The following is a 24,164-nucleotide window of genomic DNA, read 5'->3' as shown; positions in this document are numbered from 1 at the left end:
GATAAGCCTGGGCTACCCAGCAAGATCCTGTCACAAAAAACAAAACAAAACAAAACCCACCTAAGAACCATGTAAGTTTAATTAGATGCTAAATTCTTCTTGTTATAGTACTAACATGAATGTTCTTTACCTAAAACATGTTTTGTGGATATATTTGAAAAGAAAGAAGAAGTGTGACAAAACCAGCTTGTAAGAATAACTTTATCAATTGTTGGGGAGCAGTGGGGTGTTAAAGAACACAGAAGTCAGGGGAAACTTCCTAGGCTTAAAATTCCATCACTGTGATGTTTTTAGATCTGTGATTTGGGACCAGTTATTTTCTGAGTTCCTGGGTACCTTCTTGGTTAAATGTGATTACTGATAGTACCTACTTCCTAGTGACCTTCTGAGTTAGCCTGAGGCCCTATAAACCCTCACGAGAATGTCAGTTATTATTATTCCTGGAAAACCCTTAATGTGATGATGTCAAGAATGGCCACAGAAACTTTTTAAATAGGTAATTCAGGGGATGAATTAAAAGTTCAACATTTTCAGGAATTCTGTAATGTATGTGTTGTTTCCTTCAGGACAGTAGTGACCACATTGTTTCTTAACAAAAGAAACATTGTTTCTCAACAAAAGAAACATTGTTCCTTAACAAAAGAAACATTGACTTAGATTACATGACAAGGGAAGAACATATATGGGAGGTACAGGGTTAGATAGAAACCCAAAACATGCATTTGATGTCCCCACTCCAGAGGAATTAATACAGAAACCTCGAAGCAACAGAGGTCAACAGGAGAAGAGTATCAGGAACTAGTGTGAAGATCAGGTAGAGATGAATCAACCTGGGTTGTAACACATTCGTAAATGAAAGCAATGCTAGGAATCTCTCTGTATAGCTGTCCTTATCTCAACTAGCAAAAATGCTTTGTCTTCCTTATTATTGCTTATTTGTACTCTTCAAGGGAACTGGAGAAAAGCGCAGCCAACAGGTTCTGCCTGGAAGGGAGTGGGGAGAGGGGGAGAGGATGAAGGCAGGGTAAGGAGGGAAAAATGACCCAAACAGTATATGCACATATGAATAAGTTAACAATTAAAAAATAAATAAAAAATAAAAATTACATACTTGGGAAAAAAAAAACAAAAGAAACATTGCTGATCATCATTTATTACGAATGCACACATTTAGTAAAGTACTTTAGAAATAATACTAGAAGGAAATCACTAGGAGTTTGTGCTTCAGATTGTATAATCAATCAATTGACTGATTTCTGGTTCACAAGTTGTTTTCAATTTTCCTTATGTTTTATTATGTTAGAGATAGTAGTGTCATGTAAATGCTTGAGTATTTTAATTCTAATTTGTTCTCACTCATCTTTAGTAAGAGTGGTTGTGTCAGTACTGTTAACTTTTGAAAAGGACTTTCATTTTAGATGTTACATTTATTCTTTGTTGTGTGACTAATTTGTCTCTTATTTGAAAACGTACCTGGCAGTATAACTTTATCTGGATTATAACTTACTATGTCCTTTGAAAAAAGATTGATTCACTATAATATTCTTTTAAAAATCTTCTAATGTGATTTATTTATACATTTTTATTTCATTTTAGAGCCTTTCAGCTTTTCATATTAATAGGCTTGTCATTTTTTATGTATGGTGGGATTGATTCTTGGTATAGTTTGGCTCTGAGCCATAATGTTATCTATCCTTTTAACTCTTTGGAAACATTGACTTATTCTCATTGCATTAGTGCAAGCTTAATTTTATTTCATGTCTAAGAATGACAAAGGTTACTTCATTAGGCACCTCATTTGCTTTTTCCCCCTGTAGTCTTCTGGTATTTTCTACTAAGTATCATAAAAAAAAGTGTTCTGCTTCCATTAACAAAAAGTGAGCCGAGAAGAAAAAGGCAATTATTTGCAGTACATAAAATCATTATGATAATTTGGTAGACTTTAATTAAACTAATACATCACATTGCACTTATAAGACAAAGGAGTAAAAAAAAAAAAGAGAGAGAAGCAAAATAATCATTTTTTCTTTTTCGTATGGAAACACCATATTGCTTTGTGATTAAGTGCTTTAAGTATTATGACCTGTTTTAAAGTATAAGATTTGAAGTCCTTTTCATACAATAGGCATATTAAATATATTAAAATTTTTATAGATACTGATTGAAACCACTCCCCGAAAAATTGAAATTAAGTCAGCAAAGATTGACTTAAACTCATTTCTATTAATTTCTTCCTACTTTTCAAACAAGTAAAAAGAGATTCTGAAAAATTCATCCCACATAGAAACGTTTTCTATAACCAATATTTTTATATTTAACATATTTACTGTATTTTTGTGTTGAATTTGTTCCTTTTGATGAGCCAATTGACATTATTAATGCAAAGTCCACTATAAGTTAAAAAGATGCTTATAGCTTATATATCTTCCTTTTATTTCATAACTTGGGTATACTGTTAGTAGAGATACTTGATTTTTATTTAATAATCTCATTCTGAAATCTCCAACTTTGAAGATGAAATTACATAATTAAAAGGAACTAATGCACTAAATTGGGAGTGAGGATATTACGTTTTCTTTCTAGGTCTGCTTTGTTTTACTGAGAATGTTCTGTCACCTCTCTGAAATGCAGATTATCTGCTAAAATGCATAGTGTGGTGGAGGAAGAATCTAGATGTCCTCCTTGTCTCAGAAATTATATTTCTACATTAGTTATTTTTTTTTATTACTGTTGTACTTGGGGTACATTGTCTACATTAGTTATTAATGTATTGTTTTTCTATATACTAAAATTGAAGTTTCATACATTCATGTCAATCCTTAAATCCATGTCTTAGTATGTATGCAGAAAACTTTTAGTAATTTCTAATGGTCAGGAAGCATAGATTTTTGAAGCTGGTAAACCACAAATCATATTAATAGAGAATTATATTCAACTTAGAAATTCATCCATTGTATTCAAAGGGGTCACATGATCACTGTGGCTCTTCTCACATTTTTAACAGATGTTTCATAAGCAGGAAGCTGATTGGTTAGATATACTCCTTTTGTCCTCTCTCACATTTACATTTTCAAGTCTCAATTAATTCCTTTGACATTTGCTTTGTTTTTTGGTGGATGCAACTCTTAGTGCATTTATCCATCACCTGGAAACACTGTGACTGCCTTCTTCCCTCTGTGGGTGGTCAAAGCTCCCCAAGTAGCTCCCAATTTTTCAGGCACGTGATTGTAATTTCCACAGTATTTAAGGACAGTCTCCCTTCTCTATTCTCTTCATCTTCTCATTGACATCTAGTCCTCATTTCTCTGGGGCAGTTTATTGCTTTTGCACAAGAATAGTAAGCAGTATTATTTTTGTTTTCAAAAAGTGGGCAATACCATAATCTGAAAAGTATAATAATGATGGCTTAAGTTTGAGCATTTTACATTTTTATTATGAACTATAAGAATATAAAATGCATTCATTGATGCTTGGATTTGGCCAAATGTAAAAGGGACTGTAAAGCCAGGACCCATTCTGCTGTTTTTACAATTATATCACAATGCAGTATGTGGATTGATCTCTATCCCTCCTTGATTCAGAAGGTTTTCTTTGAAGTAGTTATTTAAAATAAAAACAAGAAAAAATGTGAGTTAAGATGTAAATGCTTTAAGATTGAAGGACAGGCTGCTGTAGAACAGCAATCTGTGAAAACTTCATTCTGTTAGCTTTCTCATAACCAATAGTAGTTTAAGTTGCATACTCTGTCTTTTGACAGTTAGCAACTTAATTTGCCTATTTCTAATCGAGTATGTTTAGGAAAATTTTGTTTGGCCTTTCCTATTATACTGGTTCCTATCATACAGAGAGATTTGAGCTAAGTAAAGAAAGTAGGAAAAATAGCTCATGACAGAGTTGAGGTGAAATTTCTTCTCTGTCTTCCAACTTCACCACTTACTTTCTCACTAATTGCTACTTCTTGGAAAGCTGTTTTCTTCCCTTTCCATGGATCTCTAGTTTACCCATCTTTTAAGACCCAACTCTAGGTTCAATTAGTCAGTTAGCCCTCTTCTTATGCCCACAGGCTCCTTTCACTGTTTGGGTCTCATAATTTTACCTACTTGGCTTTTAAATTTTTTTTCCAAACTTATTAACTCATTTTTATGTGTATATTTGTATACTTTTTCAATAAATACATAAAAGTTTATTTAGAACTGTCTCTTAGTTTATTTTATATTTCCTTCCATGCCAAGTTGGTGATTGGACTCTATAACCTTTGGCATTGTTTCTAACACTGAGATTCTATGATTCTAACAGGCAATAAATATTGATTGCTAGGCTATTCAACACAAGGCATTCTTTTGTTAGGCCCCAAATTATTCAAACTATGAAGTCAGGGAAGAGTATCTATGAAAAATTCATATAATTTTATTTATCCCTTTTCTTTCCTGGCCAATTTAGTTGTTGACTAACTTCTGTTCTTTAATAGTATAGTGGAAAGGGTTAACTTATGCCTACTTGTGTGTATGTGTGTGTTCTCACTCTGTAAAACAAGAATGGAGTTCCCTTTTTTGATAGATGAAATTAATCTTGTTCATTTCTTTTCCTTTCTATTTTTGGTAATTTAGACAGCTTTCAGGTATATTGATTGTGTCTTATGTACACATCAATTTTAATAATGATGATGGAATCTTTAGATATTTGTGAATTTAAATAATTATGATAGATTATGAGAAATTCATAGGCTTCTAGAAATGAGTTTAACACATTTATTTATAATAGTTTAGGAAACTTGCTAACTTATCCCTGTGATTTTATCTAAGAAGATTAAGCCTTGTGACCTTCAGTTCCCTCAAATGTAACACAAGCAAAATTGTGATCACAAGGACTTTGTAAGGCTTAATTAGACATTTAAGTATGATCTTGTAATAAACATTGTAAGGAAGGAAGGATATATTTTCCTTTAGCATTGATAAGTTCATGGCTAACCCTGTAATAAAAGGTTAAAAAGAGAAACATACAAAAAATTTTAATAGAAGTTTTAAATGACCTAGAAGCCTTATCAGGAAATAAAGGCCCAAAGAAGCAGGTAAACTTTATTTTTGTTGTTACTTTTGCTGAACAGGTACAGAGTTATGGAGAAGTATGATTGGGCTGAGGAAGTATGAACTAATGGTTATAAAATGGAGAGAACATAATAAAATAAGTTTGTTCAAATGTTTGTGTGCTCCTGTGTTTCAGAAAGAAGGATATTCTTTTCCTCTAGTTATAGACATATCTCAGTTGTACATACCTCTCAAATGAGGGACTTATGAGCAAGATAAGAGGGATATCCTACTTCCTCTGTTTTCTCAAGGTCAAGGAACCCTGTGTCCTGAGCCCTGTTAACATCTATACAGGTAGTATTGTAATTAATATTTATTAAAATTTATGGGTTTTGATACATCATTTATATAAATCAGAAAAAAGTAAAAGATCAAAATACTATCTACAGTTATCTTTCTCATAGTCTTTCACTCACCTAAATACTGTGTTTACCGTATGTCCAGTTTTCTATTTCAAATTATTTTCTAGTATTTAAAAAAACAAATTAATGGTCAGTGCTGATACAGGGCTCTGCTGTCTTTCAGCTTTTATATTAGACATTTATACTAGAAAATATCATTATCAACTTCCTATTTCTAGATCATGGACATTCAAATCAATTTGGTTTTCTATGCTATAGAATATACTCTGCTTTTAATATGATAACTTACTTTTTCCTAGAAGTTAACATTAGTCAAGAAAAATAATGAATATTCATAGAATCCTTTTATATATTGCCAATTATATGCAAACATATTCAACGGATAATTATACTTAATCTACACCAATTACAGAGGTGCATGATTTAGTATTGAAGCATACCTAATGAAACAAGTAGAAAAATAGATATATGTCTTTTCAAAATATATTTTCTTATTTATGGTTTTGAAGGTTTTTTTTAGAATCATGGACAAAAAGCAGGTCTATTTGTATGTGAGAGTATTCCATACATTCTTATACCTAGATCTTACATCCGTATTCTGCATAATTCAGTTTCTTTGTTCTAACACTTGTCATCTTTTGTTGCCAAGGGAGGATGGGAAAAGGGGAAGACTATAGCTTTTTCTGTTTTTTTTTTTAATTTTTTTTTATTTTGGTGGTACAGGAGTTTAAACTGAAAGCATTGTGCTCTGAGTTTGAACTCAGGCAAGTGCTTGATCTTTTGAGCCACACCCCCTGCCAGACCATGCCTCTTACAAGTCAACTTCTTACTGATAATTGTTTAAAATTAAACTCTTAATTCAGTTTCTGGGTTAAGAAATCGAAGTTGAGTGAGATTCAGGGGTCGTATGGTAGAAAGTACTCCAGGAATGACTTGCTTCATGTCCTTATCTGTGTGCGTATGTGTGTATGTGTGACTTGTTGCCTGGGTGACAGAAACAAATTGAGGAGAAAGATTGAAAGGCAAAGACAAAGGCTATGTCTATACAACTTCAACTGAATTGGACCTGACTGAAAGATTTTTTTCAGGTCTGATTTACTGGAGCCTATCTCCTTAGCAGCAGTGATCTGAAAATTGCTTCCAGGGTCATTTTAATTAGCTGATTGAAATCAAAACAAACACGTTCTGGTAGCATCCATTTCTACTCTGACCCTCACCAATGATACTTTTCAGAACTGTGATTCCTCAATAGTTCTTTATGAATTCAATAAGTGATTTAAGATGTTCAGTTTTGCCTCTAAGTATTAATCTTCAGTGGTGAGGAAAGAATTCACTTTTCTTAGTTTTAGTGACAGGTGAATATTAGTACACATTTGCATTTGTTCAGTGCATTAAAACTTAAAATAACAAAACAGAAATCTGCTCATAAGATAAATATCTTATGAAAGTTAATTCTGCTTCTCAATATTTTAATAAGTAGATTTCATTATGCTGGGTGGCAGAATGGTGAATATATGACTTAAATGCATTATATTCTTCAGTAGGACTTCTAAGTTAGAATTATAAGTCATGTTTGAAAATAAAAAACTGAATCATTTTGAGACCCCTAATCTTTTATTTTTTTAAAAAAAAGCTTTACTTATTCATTTATTAAAAACTTCAGGAAAACTTTACATAGATTTTTTTCCTTTAAAGAAATAACAAAATAATTATTATACAGCAAGGATTGAAAAAAGAAACTTAAAGAAAGATTAAGATTGTCTCTAGGTCTAAGACCTAGAGAGAGAAAAATGGGGAATATTTTCCATGATAGTTAAATGGACACCACTTACTGCAGCTAAAGAGAAATATATTCCATGATTTAAAGTCATTATGACAAATAATAGAAAGCAAAAAGTGTCTAAATGATCTCAAAATTTTAAAACTGTATCTATGACACTATGATAAAACAAGTAGTATGATTTGCTTAATTAGCATTCTCTCATTAGTTAATCCAGTTTTTACTACTAACCAAACATGTGAAGATACTAAGGAGACAATAAACAGTGTTGATGCGCTGGCAGAGTGGCTCAAGAGGTAAGAACACCTGCCTACGAAGCATGAGGCTCTGAGGTCAAACCTCAGTGCCGCCAAATAAAAAGTGTTCATGATGTTCATTCTTATGGAACACATTGAAGCTTTGTAGTGATGTAAGAATTAAATGAATGACTTTACAACCTAGTTAAATATTTGGTAAGTATTGTAGAAATATATGACATAGTAAGAGAGCATAACAGGAAACCCTAATGTTGTCTTGACATGCCTTATAACTCTATGGTAGTTGCAGTTGGTTTGCAAGTAGTACACAAAATCTGTAAGTTTCAAATACTTAGCTTTCATGTGTGTGCAGAGTTTTGAAAGTAAATGGGCAATGGTATGATTTGTGTAAAGATAAGCTTTGTCCATCTTGAAGTTATCATTTAAATAATGTAAATTTGTGTCCTGTGTATATCTTTGGCCAGAACATCCTAAAAAATTATGTGAACTTTTTGAGCTACTAGAGAAAAGAAAAAAAAATACTATTCTTATTTTTTGAAAGAGATAAAATTTAATTAAAATTAAGACATATTTTAAAGCTGCTTATACTTATGCAGCTAATATAGATAATCCACTGTCAGAGAATTTTCTAAAATATTTTATGCTCCTGAATACAAAGATTTAATTTTAAAATTAGGAATTAGCTTATTTTATTACACCATTTACTTTTAAAATTAAGTTGATTAAGCATTCACGGGAATAAATCTTCTACTTCTTTTCTATCTTTGACTCTAGTGTGCTGAAATGTTGTTACCTTGGAAATTAGGCTGATTATTTCTCTTTTCTCATCCTAATTCTTAAGTATAAATACTTTGGGTAGTGAACTCATGTTCACTTTCTAAAAGTATCTTTTGGCAATATACAAACTTACTGAAGATTTTACTAACATCAGTTGCACCATCAAATTGGAAAGTGACACTTTGTGTCTTTCTGGCACTGAAAGCAAAAATTAGCTTCTTTGTCAGTCTCAAATTCAGAGAAATATTTAACACTATTTAAAACTGATATTACCACCAAAATATTTTGAAGGACTACTTATCATCACTTTTATTTCTGCAAACTAAAAACAAAGTTGGGTACCATTGGTCTTTTACAGTCATGGCTTTGAAGGGATAGTAATTCTTTCTTGACCAGCTGTCAGGAGTCCACTTGTATATGGCATGTCAATTGCCCAAGTTTCTATGAAGACAGAGTGAGTTTCTAATGATTGCATCTGGAGACTGAAGCTACTTTGGAAGGTGTGAACATTCAGATCTAGCTCACATTCCTGAGACCTCAGGGATATGTAAATTATAAAAGCATTGATAGTAAAATTACCATTTCATTCTCATTCTGTTTATAGTATAAAACAACTTTCTCATCCCCCACTCGCCCCCGACATTTCATAGCCTTGAAAAACTTGAACCCTGAAACACAATTAACTCAATGTTTCTTATACCATGCAAACATTTCTTGTCAATGATAGCATCCTTGAGATTAGCCAGCTGTATTGATTTAGATGCCTCAGGGTTGTTAATTGTAGTGAGACCTATTATGTCTCTGTGACTTCTAACAAAAGGTTATGGCTATTGTAAATACATCTTAAAGAACGAAAGAGAATACCATCAGCCAAGATGTACAGTTCAAGCTTTGTACGGTTCAAGCTTTGGAACTAGGCTGGCAAAACCCTACTCACATCCCTGTAAAGCAGACATATATTTTTGTATTTTTTATAGGTGGATACAGTGCAGACCACGAACCCACCTGGCCACATTGAGGAATCGTGTAAAATGAATGTATGTGCTCGTAAGTGAAATACATGCCATGTTCCAACTCAGTATGTTGGATCCTAATAGACCTGGATTTGTTTTGCATAAAACCAACTCGATTCCCAAAGGGCAGTATCACTAACTGAGTAAAATGAAGCCAGGATTTTGAAGAAAACAAACCAAAAAAAGGCTTTAAAATATGATCTCTGCAAAAAGGACCCAAACTGTACTTTGCAAACAAGTGAAAAAAATCAAGTTCTCAATATGGAATAAAGGTGGGATGTGAGAGAGGTTTTGCATTCTTATCAATTACTGTGAAGAGACAGAATCAGCTATTGCTATACTCAGGAGAATGAGCAGAAGACCAGGATATCCTTTTTTTTCAGTTTGCACCCGAATGGACTTTGTACCCTGTCCTACTTATGGTTAATAGTGTGGGAATTAGTATAGATGTGATTTCATTTGCCTTGCTTGAACTAATTGGATGCATATGTAGAAGTCACCTGAGCCTGCACTAGATCAACAAGAAAATGGAATGTATACCTCAGGACTGAATTCCGAGAAAATTACACAATTCAATAGTATTTAATAAGGCACTAAGAAGAAATACTACTGCCATTCGGGCCATGAGAAACATGAGAGGACACGAGAGGAAATAAAATTTAGGTCATTCTGATACTTGTTGAAACAGTTATTATGGTGTGAAAGCAGAAGATAGGTCACAATATAACTCACAGACATTTTACACAGTTTCTGATTGAATTTACGATTAACCACATAAATCTTCAAGGAATGTGTGCCATTATATCAATAGGAAACTGGCCTTTTAAATTTGTGGTCCTATGCATTTATGTATGTAGAGGAGGGCCTTTTATAATTAAGGATGAATTGCATGCAGGAAGTACCACTTTGCATTATAGTTACTTGCTCAATTGAAGATACTGTAAAAATATAAAGTCTAATTTTTGTATGGGTGTGAGTATATGTGAATACATTTGTGTGTACATGTAAGTGGAAGGAGGTAACATTTAATGATTAGCATCTGCACTTTGGTTTGTTGCCTAGAATGTAAAGAGGTAGAGTAAACTGTCTTAAGCCATTTCATCTGTTATTATCAAAGATTATTATTCACAAAGGAAGCAATTCTAAAATAGAATGTCTATTGCAAAAAGTTCTCCAATTAAATATAATACTTAGTACAGCAGAGCCATTTAAATTAAGACAGTACCACTATCTAAAAATAATGAGAGTAGGTTCATATGTAGTCATCTTGCAGACCCACAGTTGAAAAGTCATACTATGCTCCTGAATTCAGGCTGCTTCACTCAGTGACAAGATATAAATGCATCATGGATGCTGTTACGGAAGAGACTGTGGAAATATTTGTGTTCTATTACTTTTACCCTATGAATAAGTTACATGTGTTTTCCCCCACTTTTCTTCAAACTAAATTATAATAACAATTATATGCTAATGTAGATGAGCTGATGAATGTTTGAGACAAATGGACCTATTTTTTTGTAGTCACCATGTGCCATAATAATTTTGAAACTATTGTTCTCTGGTATTTGTATTCATTTCTCTTAATCTTGCTGATTGACTTTATAGTTGAATTTTTTACCTCCTCTTTCTATGTGACAATCAACTGCAGTTGGTACCCTATTGATAATATTACAGAGATTTTTGTCTTTATTTATGCTATTATAATAAATTGTAAGACATACTGTATAATTCTATTGCATTGGATATTTTTTGTGAGCCAAACAATAAAAGAAAACTACTTTATAAAATGCTTATACTTCCTGTTTTAATAGTCTCTTAAAACATAATGGGATATAAGACACGTTCATATTTCTGGCATTTAGAATACCTGTATCCTTACAATTAGAGAATAAAGGGCTTAGACACTAAAGATAAAGAGAAAAATTTGACAGACATATTTGTGAGAGTGTGAGGAAGATGCCCTGAACACATAAAAGTTTTGACGTAAAGTTTTGGTCTGCCATCAAACAGCCAGAAATGAGGGATGAATTTTTTTATTTCTTAGGTAATCGAATGGGATTTGGGGTTTCAAAGTACATTTGGGGGTTTCACCATCAATTTTGTGATATTCTTAATTCTTAATTTGTAAGGTTTTGATAATTTATAAATATTGCAAACTGATACTTAATACTGACCACATCAGTAATCAATACTGACCATAAGCATTAAGGGTAGAATTGCATACTGTTCTCCACCTAAATTGACCCAAAGCACAGCAAATGTCTTAAGACAAAGGAAATGTGAATTCATAATTGTTGCTACTATGCTGCTGTTTTCTTATCCTAATGGAAATATGTACTAAGGTGTAAGTAATAATGGCCGGGATCAATAGATGCCTCTCAGTACTGAAGCAAGCAGTACCCAAGTACAAAATCGCTCACTTTTTGTTCTGCATTGAGTTGAATGTGTTTCATGGCAGAATATTAAAGTTAGAGAACCAGTTTTCTTGCTCTTTACCTCCCAAGGATTGATCTGCACATCAATCAAGGTCTCCATGACTTCAAAGACATTTCTGGACTTGGATCAACCTGGTTCAGTTCAGAACTGAAGCAAACAGTAGCCCCTGATATTCACTGCTGTAGGCTCTTCATCTAATGTTAATTTCTCTGCTTAGAAGAAGCAACTGGCAGAGTCGCCTCGTGACTGTTCAAGTTGCACAATTAATGTATAGTGGCAAAGTGTCTCACACAGAAAACAGAACTTTATTTTTATTTCCGACTACTATTCCAAACTGTGGAACTTCAGGAAACAGTAGGAAGCGAAATGAAAGCATATACATTTTTTTTCATTGGTGCAATACTGATTTACAAAATAGTGTCATTTTCATAATCATGAAGGTGGCATAGACAATCACCAGGGATTCTTATTCAGACAACTTGTCACATAATTTTTTTCACTTAGCTAAATTTTCTAACCATTCATAAAACTGATTTATATAATAAAATTTAACTTTTTCACATTCATTCTTGATTTTACAAGATTAGGAATTTAGATGAGAGATCTGTAGACTGCCATCTACTAAGGTTCTCTGACTCTGCTATCTCTAAAATTTCACTCTCTTTCCTCTCGCCTTTATCTATTTGGAAAAAAAAAATGAGGAAATGTAAACTTGATTGAAGGAAAATGCCTGTAAAATGTAGTGGAACAATGATTAATGAAGTGAAAATGACCAACTGATAAGTTGTATTCAGAATCCATTCTTTGATTTTCACTTGAATAAAAACTCACTAAAATATAAAATAAGTTTAAAAATATTGTTGAAGATTTAAATACTTGGTTTTGGTTGTAATTCTTATTATTTCTGGCAGTACTGGGGGTTCAACTCAGGGCCTCACACTTGCTAGGCAGCCCTTCTAACACTTCAGCCGTGACCCCAGCTCTTTTGCTCTGCTTATTTTTGAGATGTGGTCTTTATGCCTAAACTGACCTGGATCATGATTCTCCTGTTTGTGCTTCCCAGAGTACTTAGGATGAGATGGGGTCTTCTGAACTATTTGTCCTGACTGGCCTTGAGTCATTATCCTCCTAATCTCTGCCTCCCAAGTAGCTAGGATTACAGGTTTGAGACTCTGGGGTTGGCCAAAATTTTTCTTTTGAGTGCTATTATTTTTACTTTTTTGTTTTGATAAACACAGTTTAAGTGAACTGATTTCAACATTTTTCTGATCACTTTTTCAACTGAAGTTGGTAAGCATCAGCTCTATACAGGCAATATATTACTTGCTGCATTTAATATTCTCATCAACTTCATGAGGGAGACACTAATACTGTCATTATGCCCATCTCAGAGGTGAAGAAAATGAGGCACAGTTCCAGTGACAAAATTACTACAGAACTAGGAAGAGATAGAACTGGAATCTGAACATTTATGGTCTGATTCCAGAGGTCACACAATGGATGTGACACATAGCATTGATGTGGAACAGTAGTGTAAAAGGAAATAAGGGTTTTATGAGCTTCTGAACCTGTTTGGGTATAGAAAAGGGGAATTCTTTGACTCCTTAGATCAAATATCTAGCAGCCTGAGTGAGGCAGAGTAGGCTTGCCTTACTGGGATTTGAAAGATACTCCTTCTAAGGTTGTAGCACACAGAAATGTTAAGTAAAGATGGAACCTGATATACATAGTCTGCTTTAAATACTGCAGACAGGAAAGAAGGAAAATTCTTTTCCTTTGTGGGCTCCACATATATTACTACAAATATGTAGTTTTGCATTGAAAAATTTTTTTAAATGAAGATTTTGCTGCTTTTGGAAATTAGAAGCACTGAAGGAAATGGCAACTGTATTCTTTGAACACAGAAAGTTCAAACCGAATTGTAATATAGCACTGAAGGCTAACTGTTACAATACCAGGTGCCCAAATGGCAGGATATAGTGAATAAGAAGGCCGTATTTGAAATCCAGGCAGCTTAGGTTTGAAATGTGATTTATATCTTACAAATTGATGGTCTTTGGACAAATTGCATATCCTTGGGTCCATTTCCTTATATATAATACAAAGTTACTAACAGCCTAGACCTCATAAATTAGCTGTGACTATTAGATGAGATTAATCCAGGAAATGTGTGGATGATATCATAAGAACTCACTAAATGTCTCAAATTATTAATTTTCTTATTGGTGTTCTTATAACTGACATGGGAATGGAGTGGAGGGGCTGCCAGCAGATTTTCCTGATCCAAAATAAGACCAAATGTCACTGTTAGAAGGTGAAGTGAAAATATCTACAAAAATGGCAGAAATAAGCCTTCAATATTCTCCTTACATTATGATGTGAAATTCAGCAAAATTGGACAGATACATGTTCTCCAGGGAAATTTATCAGTTTCTTATCTGCTGTAACTCAAATTGCAAAGCTCTGTGAACTGTAATTTTTTCACCATGGACAAGTGAGAGGAAACTGTGAAAGCTGAAATCCAGCCTTTGTCACAAACCAATGATGAAAATTTCCAAAAAGCCAAAGAACAATTTTTGAAGACTGCTTTTATTCACGATGATAAGGGTTTCCAATTTCCTTCAGTCATTACTAGCTTAAAAATTGTGAAACCTAAGTTTATAAATTATCTCATATCATAAAAACTAAGGAAAATGCTAAGATCACCAATGGACAAATAACTAGTTGTTATTTTTGCAAATATTTAATAAGTATTATGTATGATGACTATTCTCAAAATGATTAAGTAGCAAATGTGCTGCATTTATTAGACAATAAGATTTAAATTTATAAAATCTAAACAAAAATGTTTGCTGAATTGAATTGAGTTGGGTAGCATTTAATATCTGAAAAGTCACTGGTTTTTATTTGAAACATAGTTATCAGTTAACTTCAGTACTGGCTAAAACAAACAAAAATCATCATCGATTTGCCTATTTGAAACCACTTTTTGAACAAAATATACCAATTAGTAATTGTGACTGTGCAAAATGTAGACTTTAGACAAAAAATGTAGACTTCAGACATGGCTTTGTGGTCTTGGAAGCACATAGCCTCACTTGTGGAAACATGGGAAAGTTCTATTTTAACTTCCTATCATAGTTTAGTAACTAAACATCCGAAAAGAAACAAAAGTCAACTTGAAATTTTTATTAGACTACAAATTTCAATAGTTTTACTTTTCAAATGAAAGAACTGGTTATTTTTATTGATGTCAGTACCACCATAGGAACCTACCTTATGCTGCTTTTTGTGGATTCCTAATGAGGAGTTAAAATTAGTGTGATTAAAAATGAGTACCTTCCTAGCTGATGTCCTTAGATATTAGGGAAAAAAATAGCATTTCCCATTTTAAAAGATTGAAGATCTCAGAATGGGTGTACCTGAGACTGTTTTCTAATTGCTCCTGCCCTACTGATGTCAGTAAAAATTCTGTCTCAGTAGGAACAGAGGGGAAGCCAGGTGTCTGGCCTTTTTTTCTTATCTGTGTGTTTAGTTGTTAAAGGAAGGTCAGCAAGGATTTTTTTCCCCCTCCCATATGTGTAAGGCGGCTCATGAACACAGCAGACATTTGGTATGTGCATTCCAGAAAGATCAGATAATACTTTTCAAATGGGTACAGTTAGAATACACTAACTGTCTGCTGGATGCCTTAAAAAATGAAAACAAAAAAACACTTTTCTTATTTATTTAGTAAAAGTTTATGTCACATTCTGAACCTAAAGTTTAAACTTGATTGATGAAGTCAAGTTTGAAAAAAATCATATGTTAAGAAAGGGCACTTATTAATTTTAATACGAAAGAAACAGCCAACGGTATCATATGAGCCTCTTTAGTAAAAATCTTTTAATAAATAGTCACATAAATGTCTTACTTTTTAAGCTGAGAAGTTTCTGAAAATGTTTATGAGTCTGACTTCCAATTAGTCCCACCTTACATGAAGATTGTATTCAAATGAATACCAAGGAATCCACAAACACAGGGTCTTTTATCATTCAATAGCCCATTTTTAATACTAAGAAGAAATTTAATATATATTTTGCACTAGGGCTCTGTAAGGTTGTGCTGCTGTCATCTGAGATTAGCATTTTGAGTAAAGAGCAAGATCAGGGGATTCTAAATTAGTGGTTACCAAGTTGAAATGGCACAAAAGTTAAAACAAAGTAATACAACAACGTATTTAATGCAATATATTACTTCTACCAGTTAATTAGCACTTTAATTAGCATTATGTTTCATGTTGTGACCTAAGTCACATACTCCCAATAGGTTTAATGAAGATAACAGAAAAGAAAAAGGTCAGCTTCAAATTGTTCATGCTATATCACGTGCCCTCAGAATTAAAAATAGTTCTTCATTTGAGGAGAATAAACAAATGATTTTTTTCCTGAATCCAGAATATATGTTTTTAAATAGGCATTTTAAGAATATGAAACACTTCCATGAATTAAAAGCATATGAAATCACTATGGATTCAGTAGCGTTAAATAAACTTATTTTAAATTTCAAGTGACTGCAAATCAAAGCCTAAAGGATTCACGTAGGTAAAGAAGTACCTCTCATTATTGGAGAGCAAACATTAAAGAAATGTATAAGGATGATCATATTTTTGAATATATGATGTTATGCATAGGATTCTATTAAAGGCCAATGAAATTACTTAAAAAGGACACCATTCTGGTGGGTCACAATGCAACTGTGACTTTGGACAGACCTGAGGAAAAGAAATGTGCCTTAAAAATAATTTATCACGGGCATAACATAAAGAAGTTCCTCACCCCTCTTCCCTCCCCAGTGTGGACATGTGCAAATGGTGTGTGTTTGTCCTTATTACATAGATGGGAAATTTCTGCTGACCCAAAGATAGTCATCTATGAGAAGATGCTCTGTCATTTTATAATAGTGTAAAGAATCGTGAAAGTGGTTATGCATATTGAACTATAAAACACATTAATCTTTGGGAAGTGTTTTCTATTCATTTTACACTGCTCCTGGTTGAAAGCATGCCAAGAAATAAAATAGTTTAAGAATCTGACTAATATCTCGAAATTTCTTCAAGCTTGTTTTCTCTACCACTAGTAGCTGTGGGCTTCCTGTATAATTAGCTATTACTTTCCTTTGAGTCTGAATAGTTCAGGAGGCCCATAGATGACTTCTTTTTCTTCTTCTTAAAATTGCTTTGCAGATTACTTTGGGAGTTAGAGTTAGAATTTAACTTTAGTTATTATGTAATTTACAGATAATTCACTGAAAACAGAATTGTATATTTCTGGAAGCCTACATTGTTACGCAAAACCTTATAAAAAGAGTCATTTAAAGTTTTTGTTTTGTTTCTTGACTCTTTTCTTTGTTTCAAATAATTCAAGTTTTGTTTAGTAGGGATTTTGGAAAATGATATAGGATATAAGCTATGAAATATTAATTGTTGGTATATAACCCACTGAAAGTTCTATTTCCTAGAATGAGGATATAGTTGAATTTGTGATATAAAATATTTTAAGGAAACCTTTCTGCCGGGATGAACACAAAGATGCGCATCCCCTATGCTTGGTTTTAAGTTTGATAGTTATTGTACTGGGGGTATATTGTGACATTTACAAAAGTTCTTACAATATATCATAGTTGAATCTACCCCTTCATCATTCTCCTTTACCCTCCTTCCCCCATTCCTGGAACAGTTTCAACAGGTCTCATTTTTCCATTTTCATACATGAGTACATAATATTTCTACAATCACCCTCTTACACCTTTTCTTTATATCTTCTTCTCTCCCAATGGTTCCAACCCCCAGACAGGTGTTATATTCTCTGATAAGCAAAGAGTTTCAGTTTTATTTTTGGTTTGCTATTACCCAACAATGGTGTGATGTGAGAGTGATTTTTCCCATTTAATTATGTGTAGTGTGTTTTGTCTTTTCTTGGATTTCTTATGAAAATATATAAAGCATTGCCTGTAATTGATAAATTAAAAATATATTGAGTATGTTGATTATGGACCAAGCTATACAATTTGGCAAGTTACTGAATCTCTCACATATTAAAATCAAGATGACAGCACTATTAGAAAATGTGGATCAGTGAAAATATTACATACATTATTACTTTACACTTACATGCATAAGTATGAATATTAGCTGTTGTTAAAGAAGGGCTCAGAAACGTGACGCAGGTTGCATAGTTATTCTTCAGTTGAGCTAAAATCTCACAAACTGGATGAATGCAATGCTGAACCTTGCATATCACATAGTAAGGACCTCTAACTGCTAACTGCTATTAAAAACAAGTGCACATGTTCTCTGAAGATTGTACACTAGTCATGAGCTAGACTGGGATTTGAATTGAATGTATGTAATGGATGATCAATGAACACTTTGAGCTGTTTCCACAGGAATCTGTGAATTTAGAAACTATTCACTAAAACAGACACTAAAATGCCACATATTTATTTATTTTCTAATTGACTTCAGGGGAGTAATTAAGTAAATTCATAATCTCCCCTGTAATTTCTTTTTCTTTATTTTTTATTGTTGGTATTATGTTAATCAAAGGTGTCAGGTTGTTACTCACTTCTAACAATGACATCTTCAACTGTTGTGTCACTTTTGTTACAATTCAATTTTTTCAACTCTGAGATTTGACATTTTATTTAAGTGTTCTTCAAATTTTTTTTGTTATTTTTGCTATTGGTTTCTTTTTTAGAGCACTGCAGCTACATCTTTAGGTTGCCTACTTTCCATGTAGAAAGTTGCAGGGCTGAGTAGTCTTTCTTCCTAGCCACCATTACTTATTATTTTGTCTGAATTTGAAATTGATATGTGTTCTTAACTGTTACTAGCAATCAGTTCTATTTTGCTTACTGTATTACCTACTAATATGAAACCAATAAAATATAGATTAAAATAGCATGAGCTCTTTTTTTCTATGAACTTCTATGGTAACTGATCTAATTAATGAAATTAAATGCATTGTAATTAGGCCAAGAGATCTTAGTTCAACTGATATTAAAGTTTGTGGACAAATTATCTGTAATGAATTTAGATACTACATAGAAGGCTTACTTATTCTATACATTGCTGTCCCCAAATATTCTAAGGATAAGAGGACTTGCTAGAGAAATATCCAGTGCTGATTCATCTAATAAATAAATTTAAAACTTTAAATTTCCCTCTCTCTTTTTTTTTTTGGCATACTGAGATTTGAACGCAGGGTCTTGCACTTGGCACACAGGTGCTCTACAATTTGAGCCATGCTCCAAACAATTTAAAATTTCTTAATTTAGGATCATACCCCTCTGGCTCTGATCTCCCTCTCCCATCTGTACTTTCCATTCTTCATTTCCATGAAATCTGTACTCCTGCTATGACTTTTCCCAATTTTCACTTTCCTGCCAGCACTTTCTTATCCATACTGTCTTCTCCTTCTGCAATTCTTTGTCTTTCCAATTGTGCAGTAAATCCTACCTTCCATAATTCTTCTTTTCTTAACCTTTTCCCAGCTACCAGTTAGTGCTTACTTTTAAGTCACTTTATCTGTCCAATTTTGTGGTGTGTAGAGCTTCCTACCTTTAATGATGGCATATTTCCAAGTGTGATTCATATTTATCTATTTCCCTTTCTCAGTTCCTAACAGAGTGCTTTTCTTAGAGTAGACTGTCCCTAAATGATGGACATTTTTAATACTATAAATGGGAAATTGATGTGCCTTCTAGAGTGTTCAATGCAATGTATAATTATCATTCACTCAATAAATGTTTATTGAGTTTCTGCAATACATTAGGTGTTGTGCGTATTGCAATATTAAAATACTAAATGCTGATTATCACAATTAAGGGATACATACATGCTTATATACATGTATTTATATATAATTATGATATATACAAACACACATGAAAATATATGTGTATTTTAATATATGCATCACAAATTACATGGGCTCTATTGTGATCACATTCTTCTCTAATACTCAGTATTTGCTATTTACAGGAACATAATTTTGGCATGATAAATGTGTGTTAGCCTGAAGTGTTAAGTACACAAGACTAAGAGTCAAGGATTTGGTGGAGGACAAGTGAATGTAAATGCATGATGTCATAAAAAGGGACTGGAAAACAGATAAAAATATGTAAGACATTTTATTCTGTGTTAAGGAGATTTAACTTGATTTGAGAAGAGATGGGTGTCAGAGAGCTGCGGCCTTTAAAGACAGAGGAGTGGAGACCCTGATTTCTTAGTGGGAATAACAGTCATGTCAGAGAAGAGAAAGCAATATAGAGGGAGAAACAAAAAGGAAACTAAAGGGAAATGGGCTGGATGCTTAGTTGAGATATATTTCTTTTTAGATTCTTTTTTAAATTTTTTTTCATTTATTCACATGTGCATACATTGTTTGGGACATTTCTCCCCCCTGCCCCCTCCCTCTCCCCCACCCTCCTTGCTTCCAAGCAGAACTTGTTCTGCCCTTTTCTCTAATTTTGTTGAAGAGAAGACATAAGCAATAATAAGTAAGACAAAGCATTTTTGCTAGTTGAGATAAGGATAGCTATACAGAGGGATTCCTAGCATTGCTTCCACACACAAATGTATTACCACCAAGGTGATTCAACTCTACCTGACCTTTTCACTAGTTCCTGATCCCCTTCCCATATTGACCACTGTTGCTTTAAGGTTTCTGTATTAGCTCCTCTGCAGTGGGGACATAAGACGCTTTCATGTTTTGGGTTTCCTACCTATCCCCATTCCTCCCATATATGCTCTCCTCTTAGTGTGTGACCCAAGTCCAACAACATTGCTGTATTTGCCTTACAACTAAAGTCCGCATATGAGAAAGAACATGATTTTTGGTTTTCTGAGCCTGGCTAACCTCATTCAGAATGATGTTCTCCAGTTCCATCCATTTACTTGAGAATAATAAGATTTCATTCTTCTTCATGGCTGAGTAAAACTCCACTGTGTATAAGTACCACATTTTCTTAATCCATTCGTCTGTAGTGGGGCATCTTGGCTGTTCCCATAACTTGGCTATTGTGAATAGTGCTGCAATAAACATGGGTGTGCAGGTGCCTCTGGAGTAACCTGTGTCACATTCCTTTGGATATATCCCCAGGAGTGGGATTGCTGGATGATATGGAAGATCTATATTTAGATTTTTAAGAAGCCTCCATATTTTTTTCCAGAGAGGTTGCACTAGTTTGCATTCCCACCAGCAGTGTACGAGTGTTTCTTTTACCTCACATCTTCACCAACACCTGTTGTTGTTGGTGTTTTTGATGATGGATATTCTAACAGGGGTGAGGTGGAATCTTAATGTGGTTTTGATTTTCATTTCCTTTATGGCTTCATTTTAGATTCTTGGCAGCATTAGTGAACATACTTTACATAGGGTAAGAAATCACAGAGATAACATTTGGCCATTTCTAGACAACAGTGCTGTGCTGTGTACTAGAGACTTACTTTTTTATTGCAAGAATGAGGGTAATTAACAACAAAAAGTCCTCATTCATACAAGATTACAAAAGTTCACAGACTTGGAAGCATTTTTTGAGCAGAACTCAATTATGTCTAAACTATTTTCATATAAACTGTCTGCATGAGATGGTATGGCAAATCTATATGACATTTGAGGAATATGGAAAACATGATTTTAATATAAAAATCCTGTGGTCTAATACAGAGAGTCAAAAAAGAGTGTCCATGACATGTTAAGCTATAATCTCGATGAAGTCATGCTCAGGAGTCTATCTTGAGGTCGAAGTCTAAAGAATTACTCAGCAAGTCCATGGCATCGCATTTCTGCTTCTACCATTGTCTGAATTTAGTATTCAGACAATGAATAGCATTATTCATAGTATTACAAGGTGTATTACTATAAATGATTTTATTTCAATCTACTATAGTAGATTTTTTAAATCTTTTTTTGGTATATTACTAAATGTTTTTCAATAACTTTTGCTTGCATTTTGTGCTTCCTTGTTTAAAAAAAACAATATACCTGGGCCGGTGGAGTGACACGAGTGGTAGCGCACCTGCCTAGCAAGTATGAAGTATGAAACCCTGGCACAAGCAAAAAAAACCACACAAAACAAAAAAAGAAAAAAAGAATTTATGCCACAAATAGTATGGACATGATTTTCACAGTTCTTATAGTTTATGGAAATTACTGTTTTCTTTTGAAAAGAAAGATCTCATTTGCAGTAAGATGGGTATGGCAGTTCTGTGACAGTAAAATTTTAAGTTTCATTGATATTGAAAGCACAGTCTTTAGAGTTGATTTTTTTTTTCCTATTTCTTTTTTCACTCTTAGTTCTTATTAAATGATATTCTACTGGCCCAGATGCTTTCTGCCTGAGTGCTTTCTGTCCTATCTTTGGCTTGCAACTAAGGAGGTCTAGCTTCAGTCTGTTATATTGAAAGGGCCTGTAGCATGCTGGAGGCTATCTATTGTTTCATGAGTTTAGAGCCCTGATCTATATTAAATAATGACTAACTTCTGGTACTTAAATTGTTAAATTTTCCAAGAGAGATGCCCTATAATGTATATATTGTTGAAGTCATTGTCAACATCCCATATAATGCAGAGGTTGTGTATGTCAAATCTATGCAAAATAATTAACTGATGGTTCTATAGCTAAATATTCACAGTCTTAAGATTCAGTTTCTAAAACACCTCTTTTATGCTTTATAGTAAAGTTTATGCAAAAATTCCACATAAATCAAATCTACTATGCTTTATTATGTAACTTTAATGAATGAATGTATATTAATTTAGAATTTTGATTGTTTTTGATAGATTTCAGAAGGAATACCATCATGCTTTTAACATTGCTTTACCTATATGTGATAATTCAAAATGGATTTCTTCATAGTAAAGTGGTTAAAAACTTTTCATTTTCAATGTTCTTTATAAATCAAATTTACTGCCTAATATTATTATATGGTATAATCTATATTAAATCATACTGGAATATTCCATTAACACATAATTTAAGAATTTCTCAATGCTTGATTTGTGAATTAACTTCCATTGATATCATAAGTAAAGTATATCAGGAATATCAATTTCAATATTTTGATTTGTGAGTTGACTTGAATGGTGCCTTAAACGAGTGTCTTTATAAAAGGCACAAAATTATTTTGTATTATGCATGTATACACATATACCTATAAATAAGTCACTTTATATATTATATAGCTTTAAAAATATGTTTCTATGTATGTTTGCTTCATATATGTATTAATTTACTTCTAAATGTGTTTTTCTCTATTCTGAAGATGACTAGAACACCATAATTATTCAACAACAATTATTCAATACCTGCCTTAGTCCAGTCATTGTGTTTGATGCTGAGACTATGTATTGGAAATGTTCTCTCTGTTGTATCAAGCAGCTCATGATCAAGAAAAATGTGTTGTAAGAGCTAGCAGAAGACAGAGGTAGGAAGTGAGAACATTCACAGGAAGGTTTAAAGACAAAAGAACCTTCTGACTTGAACCTTGTAGTAAATGAAGTTTCCTTAAAATAAGAGTAAAGAAAGAGGCATTTCAACTGTATAAGAAATCATGAACAAAGTCTTGAAGTTTACCATTTATTAGGTAAAAGGCACACAATCCTATGTGGTAAAAGCATAAAGGAGTCTGCAATGAGCGACTTGACTACTTTATGAACTGGAATGGACTCAATTCAAGAAGGCTTTGAATTTTATACCTAGAAGATTGCATTTATCCTACAAACATTTGGAAGTCACTGAAGGTTTTTTAATATGGTAAATGTTTCAGGTAGATGGTCCCACCCATAAAGAGGAAGGCAGTATATAATAAAATCAGTGGAGAAATGAATATTTGTCAGGGTATTTTGCAGTCTGATGAAGTTTGGTGATGTGATTCTGAAGCAATGCATTTTGATGCTGATCTTGGAAACAGATCAAAAGATACATGGGCAGACTAATGTAAAATATTTTATTGATGATTAAATATTAGAGAAGAGAGGGACGAGAAAATAGGAATGGAGAGAAGTTTGCTTCAGACTTTAGTTTCAAATATTTTGATAAGAAAGTGGAATTTGAAATGTGTGAGATAAAAGATTGAGAGGAACAAGTTAAATAGTCACTTTTATTTAGTGATAGTGCTAGATAACACCATGTAAGTACCTGACATCCAGAGAGAGAATTAACAGAGGACATAAGAATAATCTTGATGACTATAGAAAGATAACATAAAAGTCAAAGAAGAAGTAAATTTAGAATCACAAATGATAGAAAGGAAAGAAGGAAATTATTTCAGTAAGAATAGACATACTAAATATAACAATATCAAAAGCAATTATATGAGCAAAAAATGAATAACCCTTACTTGGCACTAAGCTTTGAACTAAAGATGTACAAATTATTTCATGTAATCATAATAATATACTTTAAAAAGC

General features: G+C 33.0%; 1 protein-coding gene across 9 annotated transcripts in view; it reads left to right on the top strand.

Annotated features, from left to right (window-relative positions):
* Window positions 1-24,164, top strand: part of Pcdh7 (protocadherin 7) — a 384,744-nt gene that overhangs the window by 49,978 nt on the left and 310,602 nt on the right. Inside the window, exon 2 of one of the 9 annotated variants that reach the window (XM_074042500.1) lies at window positions 9,238-22,509. The exons of the other annotated variants lie outside the window; for them this stretch is intronic. Coding sequence (XP_073898601.1) covers window positions 9,238-9,315 — 78 coding nt within the window. The 3' untranslated portion in view covers window positions 9,316-22,509. Of the gene's footprint in view, window positions 1-9,237; window positions 22,510-24,164 lie in introns of those variants that run through there. 9 annotated transcript variants of the gene reach the window in all.

Source organism: Castor canadensis, chromosome 9, assembly GCF_047511655.1.
Source record: "Castor canadensis chromosome 9, mCasCan1.hap1v2, whole genome shotgun sequence".
Classification (NCBI taxonomy): domain Eukaryota; kingdom Metazoa; phylum Chordata; class Mammalia; order Rodentia; family Castoridae; genus Castor; species Castor canadensis.
Note: the sequence above shows the minus strand (reverse complement) of the source record. Positions and strands in the feature narration are given on the sequence as shown.